This window comes from Trichoplax adhaerens, genomic scaffold, assembly GCF_000150275.1.
Source record: "Trichoplax adhaerens TRIADscaffold_28 genomic scaffold, whole genome shotgun sequence".
In the NCBI taxonomy this organism is placed as follows: domain Eukaryota; kingdom Metazoa; phylum Placozoa; class Uniplacotomia; order Trichoplacea; family Trichoplacidae; genus Trichoplax; species Trichoplax adhaerens.
Genome location: NW_002060969.1, coordinates 250,643 through 259,511, shown reverse-complemented (window position 1 = coordinate 259,511; position 8,869 = coordinate 250,643). Strand labels below are relative to the sequence as shown.

The following is an 8,869-nucleotide window of genomic DNA, read 5'->3' as shown; positions in this document are numbered from 1 at the left end:
TACTGTGCAAGTAACGGCGGAACAACGTTTACGCATTCAGTATTAATCGAATCATCATTCAGATATAATTGGTTTTTAGCTAATAGGACTGTAACACTAATTTAACGAAGTTAGTTTTAATACAGCTCTACTTGGATTCTCTGTAGAATTCCTTTTCTGAACAATATCTTGTTGACTAAGAGTAAGTACCATCCGAATAGGAATTGCTTTCATACATACAGTCCAACCCATAAAACCAAGAAAAGAACCCCAAAACCTAAGAAAAGGGAAGCAAAGAAGGAAACCAATAGCTCTTTCTTGAGATTTCTAGTGAACCTGTTAGAAGTGACCTCATATCTGATGATGATATAAAACATAGTCAAGAAATATCAAACTCGAACTCGAACTTGTGTATTAATAAATTAAGAAAGCTTTTACTAATTTACGTAAATGATAAAAAAAGTCATGGTACAGTACAGTATCGTAAAACATCTGACGAAGCCATAGCGTCTTCATTTTCTACAAGTTATCAATCATTTGAAGCTGATTCGTAACTCTCATGAATAAAGAATAAAAGGCTTAAATAAAATCGACAGGAAAATGAAAGATACACAATAAACCATGACATGAAGAATATTCCAATAGCCAGAAGTAAAATGCTGAGCGAAGGAAATGATGCTGGATTAATAGGACTGACATATCTTATCATCGTATTCGCAGTATCCTGAGTGTACGTATAAAATAGAAAGCATGAGGAAAATTTTACATGTGCACTTGCAGTGTTCAGTTAAGTTAAACTGTAGCTCAATCCACAGCACAAAGCATCTTAAAGTACAAATGCGGTATGTAGATATAGATATATAATATACGCTAGATAACAAGCTGACAAGCTCACCATGATGATGTTAGTTTTTAGGGACGGAAAGAGATGTATAGATATTAGTTGATTTTCTTGTTCATGTAATAAGGATGGCGACCGTTTAAATTCTAGTTCTCAGCAGTATTTACGCGTAATGTACACGAGCGAGGGATCTAGAGTACTACATGTACAGTACTGTCCTGTACAGTGTACAGTATTGTACAGTATCTACTCACTACAGTATGCTCACTTGCTCGAATTGTACTGTACAGTACAGTAGGCCAAGCCGTATCAACACGGATATCACGAAAGCTGCAGGGACTCCTCAACCAACCCCGGCTTCAGAATATACCGGAGAAAAGTTAAAAAATTGGCCTTTTTACTGGACAGCGGGTCCGGTTATTTCTAGACTAACTAGTACAGTTTAAGATTAAACCGCGAAATTTACCGGAACCTGATCCAGTGACACGTTTTTACAGAACGGTTTACAGCACTGAAATTCCGATACGTAATGTACTACAGTATACTGTACTGTACAGTACTGTACTAAGGGTCTCTAGTGTACAGGACACTAGAGATCACCATACAAATTAGAGGTTCTCAGGCGTGGCGAGTTTGTACAGTACAGTACAGTACATTTAACACGGTACTGTAGCACCAGCGCAGTCATCGGATCATACTGTAATAATAATAATTTAATAATAAAAAAGATCGAAAAGTCTGCACTGTACTGTACTGTACTGTACAGTACTGTATACTGAATACTGATGTTATGCCATTCCAGTAAATCTCGAAAGATGGGAAAATAAAAAATAAAATAACTAAAGTAAAATTAAAACAATAATCTTACTTGAAATACAAATGTGAATAATTTTGCAGTAAAACTTTTACAATCCAGTTCATCACAAATATGGAACACAATATCGACCATAGGTTGTTGGATTCCCTAGATAACGCCACTAACGAAGATGAGGTCGAAATTAAAGGTACAGTGTAACACCAGTACATCACCAGTATGCTGCACAATTTTCTTTTTCGGTTCCTCTTTGCGCTAGGACAGTAAAATTGTACACTCTTATTAAAGGTTAATATGCACGAGTAGACGCAAGTGAAACCGATAAATACAGTAATTTATAATAAGTCAGAAAGTCAAGAAGAAGTAATTCATAAGATTAGATAACTCTCTCGTTAGGTTTTACTTCGCGTGTAGTCTACACCTTACACACATTGCTATTGCTGCATTACAGTAAGTTCTCCATTAATTTACTGGTGCGGAACAGTCACGGCAATCTGATTGATGCAAGCAATTTTTTATGACAGTAGTATCTTCTTTAGTACTCCCTGGTAGTAGTACCTTCCTAGTAGAAAACTACTAATTCATAACAGCACTGTAATATGAACTTAACCTACGATAGTATATTACTGTACAGTAGTGTACAGTATACAACAGTATATGTGTACAATGGGCACAATTTTTAATACAAAAATATTTGGGGGGATTTAAAGAGCTATGAGAGTTAACAGCATCAATACGTAATCTCGAAATACGGTAAGATAGCTTATTTTTGATAGTTTACCCGTACGCTTTCCTTTATTGTATACGTACCACAGCAAATTGATTGTACACTTTCACCGTATCAAGGTTCTAGTAGAAAAAGTCATTGAATTCACATCAAATGTTCATTCTCATGTAGTTATAGCTCACAGGACAGATTATTCGCTAGTACTTATTGGTTATAACTCGTAAATCAGTCAACTTGTTGTATTAGATTAATTCGCCCTTTCCCCTCTTAGATGAAACAGAAACTAATCGTTGCTGTAAGGTCTACTGAGCATATTATTTTATCTCTTATAATATGAATAATTACTACATTTAGGACGTGAAGATTTAGCTTTCATACAGGCTACGGTCTTCCTAGAAGATGCGATGCACGTAAGTGGTGATCTTCAGTCTCATCACGTTACAGTATCAGAAGTTATAAAAAATTACGAATGCTTTATTAATTAAATTTTTAAACGAAATTAATTGTAGGCTTTTTAACTTTCGTGTTTAAGCAGTATAGATCAATTCATCATAAGGTCGATGGGAAATCTCTGTTGTTGTATCGTTTCTATTATTCGAAATTTGTACAGTGGTTCGTTCGAGACTGTCAAACTACCTAAACTTGATACATAGTAGATATAATAATTAATTCATCTATGACGATTAATTATATATATATATATATTATTAATTAGTTGATCAAATTATTAATAGGACTTTATACCTAGCCATTACTGTTATCCTTGGGCTAGCTTTTTTTGAATCGCCTTCTTCACTTACGTAAGCACCGTATAAGTATGCAAACTGTCCTAGCAAATAAGTAGTCAACTCGTTTGTAAGAAGACTTCATACTATTACGAGCAAATATCGAATGTGTCAATAGATGTAGATAATTTTAATTTAACATTCTTATCTAGTATTTTTATTTATACGCGTGTATATATCGTGTATACATAAATTGATAGAGTTTCTTCAGATCCAACGCTGATTCTAAGTACTAGGCCAAAAATACCGTGCGTCCTGACAATATCTGTAGAACTGGTTTGTGTGATCATTTTTGGCTCTGACTGTTTTTTAAAGGTGCAATATTACGACTAATTATATAATTAATTCGTTAGTCGTATAAAAACGTACTAAATAATTCACTTAATGGCTACGTACATACTACAAGCTCTATGAAGTACCCGCGTTTACATGGTATACCTGTACAGTTTACACACATGTACATTAGTCTCCGGCATTTTGTAATTATATTTTACTACCTATTAACGCAGAGAGCACTTTCAGCAATGAGTAGTAAAAATATAATTACAAAATGTCAGATACTATTGTACATCACCTGACTCAAGTCTGCTTAGGAATAGTCCACTATAGTGTATGATTATAGTATTGAATTCATCAGCGTGAATCCATTCTTTTAAAAAGTTGAAGCTCTCGGGTCGAAGAAATATATGGAAAAGTAAATGGTTGATAGCATATGTTCTAATCATCATCATTACATTCATTGATTGGATTGTTTCCGCATCTTATAAATGTCAGGAGGTATTTCTTTATTATAGCTAACGTTTGATTTTTTGACATATAGTATAAGGTTCAGCTTCGTTACTTTCTGTAAGTAAAGAGTTCTTGGTGGCACTAGTCTTTTATCTCGTTAAAATTGCGACTTTACTTTCACCTTAGAACTTTCGTATACGAAGAGTTTTTCGTCCTTTCTTTCTATTACAAAATTCAACGATGATGAAAAAAATTGTAAGTTTGTAATACTTTATTTTCTGCAAAACTGTATTTTCTTTTGATCCTATTTTTGGTATATTTTAGGTCAAGGGCATCAAAAAAACATTACCCCAAATATTGAGGTATAAAATTATGCCAGATTTATATCTATTTAACTGCACCGTCGTAATATATGAAAGTTATGGTAATGCAAAGACTAACCTTCGCTTATTGCAGTATTCTAGCTGTATTGTGCCTTCATTTGCTGTTATTTTCCGTTCTTGGTATGCTATTTTTTCCTCCATTTAAGGTTTGTATACCTAAAAAATGCATGCAAAGATATTTTTTATCACTTTCAGCTAATCTTGTTGTCTAAGAGCTCGCCGCAGTTGGATAGGGATGACAGCTTGTTGAATTAGAACCTGCTTATAAATAGTACAATTGTGCTATACTTCATGATTAGTCGGCTAATCCCGTTAGTTAGCGGCTATTATCTCCTGTAAGTATATTTATCGCTTCGCCAGTTTCGACTTACCTCGTACTCTTTCATTGCATAGGAAGGTTCGGAGGGGAGAACTGATTTTGGCAGATTAAATAATTCTATTATAAATCTCTTGGTGTTATTAACAACAGCTAATAATCCAGACGGTATAGTAATGATAATGATTTAGTTCTATTCACCACTTTTATTTATGAATTGTGGTTACTGCATTGTAAGCTTCCTGCTATTTATTTTATTTCCTATAGTGACAATGCCAGCATATAAGCAGAACAGGCTATTTGTACTTTTTTTTATGATATTTCTCACAATTGGTTCGTATAAACAATTAAAAGTTGATCTTATCTTGACAGGAATATCATTATAATTCTGAAGATAATACTAATGATGTCCTGTAATTAATTTTCCGTAGGACTATACTGTCTACTAAATATGTTGACCGCTGTCATATACAATCAATTTCGTGGGTCATTACTAGTATGTAAAAGACGTAACGTTCAGATTGCTTAAATTTCTAAATATATTTATAGTACAATTTTAATTAATGTACCTCTGTCATTGATTCCTCATCCATACAACGTGCATAGTATACATTGTCTGTGCCAGCTCAAAGTACTAATAAATTTTTTGAGTACTTACGTTGTTAAATAATCAAAATTTTTTGAATACTTTTATTTTTATGACCTAGAATAAGATTATGTTTCCAAATGCAAAGTTATCTAATGAGTTTTATTGCAAATTTGATAAATACGTTAGGCTACAATGTTTGCTATTCAGTATGAAAATTGCTTTATATACTTAATCTTGTCCTAAGTCAATATTAAAGTCCTGATTCGAATTAATGCTGCATTAGTTTTGGTTTTAATCAGATAGAAGGTGGAACGATACTAAAAGAATATTAAGGATTTTTTTCCGATATTTATAGGAATCCATGCAAAGTAGTTATCTACGACGAAGAATTGGTATTCAAGCTGCATTCGAAATTTTACATGCTGGAACTTGTGAAAAAACTGATAGCAACCAATTATCTTCACTGGAACAAGGCAGACGGTATTTACTAATTTAGCTAGACACAAGATGGGCAATATTCAAATTTAAGTCTGCTGATTTAGGATTGACGTCAAAACTGTCGAAGTACTTATTCACAAAATTAATATCGATAAAGTCTACGTTCCTGTTCTTAAAGAGGTTTTATCGTATCGACAGTAAACACTGTTACTAATACTTTACCTAATATTGCTTAGATTCTTCATACATACTTTTGAACCGAATGATACTCTTATGCATATGTTAAAGGCATTACAAAATTACGGATCTCAACAATTAAGTAGCAGCCAATTTCATGATTTAATGGACTTGTATTATACTGAAAAGTCTAATTTCGCTCGGGTATGCAGTTTTGTGAGTAAAAGCCAGAATCGGCAATTTTTTTGTTTGACAGGGTTCCTATCTTTTACTAAATAGGTACCAGCAATTCAGTTTTCTACAACTGCTTGGATCCAGAAGTTTCAGAACTTTATCATAAGTCGATGGTTTAATTACTTTAGTGATGTTATCGCCTTAATAAATACAGTTTTTATAATAGTACGTTTCATGCGTTTAGAAGTATGAGTTGTAGACTTTAAATATGTTGCATTACATAGATTAATAAGGATTCGATAAATGATCAATTTTTGTGCACTCAGGTACTGATTTCTGGTGATATAAGTCAGCCGTCACGTTCTGATATTCGTAGCTTATGGGTATTCTCAATAGCTTAGTGATGTGGCACCTTTATGCCTTTATCTGTTTTAACTGAACATCAATCTTACCAAGTATGCGATTGCAAAATGTTTCAGGTTATAAATTGCGCCTTTTCGATTTTTTACTGTTTGGAACAGGTAAACAGACTTGAAAACTTAATTTATTTCGTGATATTTGCAGTATGCAACGTAATGGGTGCTGTATTACATATTATTACCAACAGATAGCCAAGTTATGGTCCCTAGGATTGAAACGATATATATGTAGCTTTGTAGGTCTTGTTATTCATGTTGTCATAGTAACTTATACCATTTAGCTTACAAGTTCTTTGCCCATATCGATTATATGATTATTTTACGAAAACTGAGAGCAGTTAAAATAAAATAGAATTATGATTGGATAAAACCATTTTTTCTTCGTCTCTAGGATAATTTATACAATACCTTGGTAACTTTGTCTTTAGTGGTAATGTAATATTTTGCAGTCTTCAAAATGAAAGATTGTTAAAACAAAATTTATAATAATCATTACCATCATATTCCCGTTTATGTCAGATTGCTGAACTGGTTTGTGTCATTAAGTACAGCGATATCATATTTCGCTCTCTGTAAGAACTATTTTTTCTTTCATTTTATTTTGTTAGGCTAGGAAATATTACATAAGCATTAACATCCTTATTTTGCGTACTTAGGCCTGCGCCTGACCTTGAAGGCTCTTGGAATTGTATTCAAGTCGTCAATATACTAGTAGTTCTACGTTTTTTAGCTATTGTATTTCATGTGAAGGTAACTGATAGTAATTATATTATATTCTAATTATGATTCTTGTGAATGATATATATAGTTACTTTAACACTTCATTAATTCATAAATTAGCTTTGCTAAATACAGTTTTAACCTTGTATCTCACAATTTCTCTAGCAACTTTCTTTAGTTTATGAAACTTTGTTGGATACACTGCGAAATTTGAAAGCAATGGCTGGTGTCCTAATTGTAAGGATCCATGCCAGCAAATGAAATCTTCGATGTAGTAATAAAGTTATTATACGTGTATTTCTCCTGCAGGTAATTTATTATGTTTTTGCTATCATCGGTATGGAATTATTCAAGGATTCGATTCCGGTACCTACAACGAATGAAAGGTAACGACTTTTGTAAAGTAGATAATGAAAGTTGGCCTTTGCAATGTACTGTACACTTGTGTTTGATATTTTGAACGAGTATTACTTCTAGTTATTACTTTGAGCAACGCATTCATTTTACATTTTTTGTAGCTGTTGACTGCGTCTATTATTTATTTCAGTGATATTAACTTCACTTGTGGAACTTATCAGCAATTGGATTACTATGCAATTAATTTTAATGATTTCGCGGTATGGGCGACGGTACAATACAGTATACTTGTGATAGGTTATTATTGGCTTTAACACTGTATGTCATTTTATGCTTACCTTATAGTCTGCCATTGTAGTACTATGGAATATCATGATCGTTAACAATTGGCACGTCTTTCTGCGAGCTTACAGAGAACTTGTCTCACCGTTAGTTTATTAAATTGGCTATAGAATGTAGCCCTCCCTTATCTAAACGCAACATGCTTGATGTTGCCATTGTTGTGAATCTTAATTGATCATTTCATCTGTAGCTCTGTAATTTTTAAAAATAATCTTTTTATCGGTAACTTACAGGTGGGCACAACTATACTTCATCGCTTGGTACCTGGTTTGCGTGATCATTTGCTTGAATGTATTCATTGCGTTGATTTTAGAAGCATTCATAACTAGATGGGATACTGACAATAGACCACAGCAGGATGACACGCATATGAGCAGATTAAGCCTGCATAAAATTTTTAGGTAGATAGCAATTAAGTTATGCAGCAAACTATTTAATTGAAGAATATGAGGAAGTTTGGTTCACTAAGCTGATATTCTAATTGTAAATAATGAATCTTCAGAAAAGATTTTCAAGAACCTACGGAAGATGACCTACGGAAAGAAATAACGTTTCATGAATATTTAGGAAATTCCTGTTTTCGCCCACGTGATATTTAATCTTCTGTACGCTCTACTGTGAGCAAAGCAGTTCAGATTATAAGATCTGGCGAAGTCCTATTCGGCGCATACGGGTAGACAGTGTACCTGTTACCTTTAAAAGCGCAATTTATTGAGCCACGAAATTAGAGATCACTCTGGAATAGTATTTACCGATGTTGGGTTTGTATGTTGTGGACATATACTTAATTCCATGTACTCGTATGTTTGTAATTTCTTTTACATTAGAAATTGAATCACGTTCTCAAATTATATTTCTTACTCATCATGATTAAAGATCAATTATATTCAAAAATTTTAACTTTGTAATAAAAAAATAGTTATATTGAAATCCCAGATAAAGAACTGAAAACATGCAAAATTGCGAATAAAGATTCCAGTTATAGCATTAACAGTGAACTTGCATGTGGCCACACATACGAGTTTTGTGACAGATTAACTACCATATTTGGCGTCACTTAATTATCGTTCCGAACGTAG

General features: G+C 33.2%; 2 protein-coding genes across 2 annotated transcripts; one reads left to right on the top strand and one right to left on the bottom strand.

The window, feature by feature from the left end:
- Positions 1 to 209: 209 nt before the first annotated feature.
- Positions 210 to 700, bottom strand: TRIADDRAFT_33018 (uncharacterized protein; the record flags this gene model as incomplete). The annotated part of the gene is made up of 2 exons (XM_002117705.1): positions 210 to 336; positions 591 to 700. Coding segments are annotated over 2 exons (237 nt in total), but the record flags the coding sequence as incomplete, so codon positions are not given.
- Positions 701 to 1,748: 1,048 nt separating this feature from the next.
- Positions 1,749 to 8,851, top strand: TRIADDRAFT_61789 (uncharacterized protein; the record flags this gene model as incomplete). Its single annotated transcript, XM_002117746.1, has 16 exons — positions 1,749 to 1,824; positions 2,031 to 2,084; positions 2,716 to 2,771; positions 4,062 to 4,130; positions 4,200 to 4,237; positions 4,332 to 4,404; positions 4,652 to 4,742; positions 5,006 to 5,070; positions 5,519 to 5,643; positions 5,838 to 5,982; positions 6,279 to 6,335; positions 6,891 to 6,943; positions 7,028 to 7,121; positions 7,401 to 7,477; positions 8,024 to 8,191; positions 8,710 to 8,851. 16 exons carry the CDS (start codon positions 1,749 to 1,751, stop codon positions 8,849 to 8,851), a joined length of 1,383 nt encoding a protein of 460 aa, XP_002117782.1.
- Positions 8,852 to 8,869: the final 18 nt, after the last annotated feature.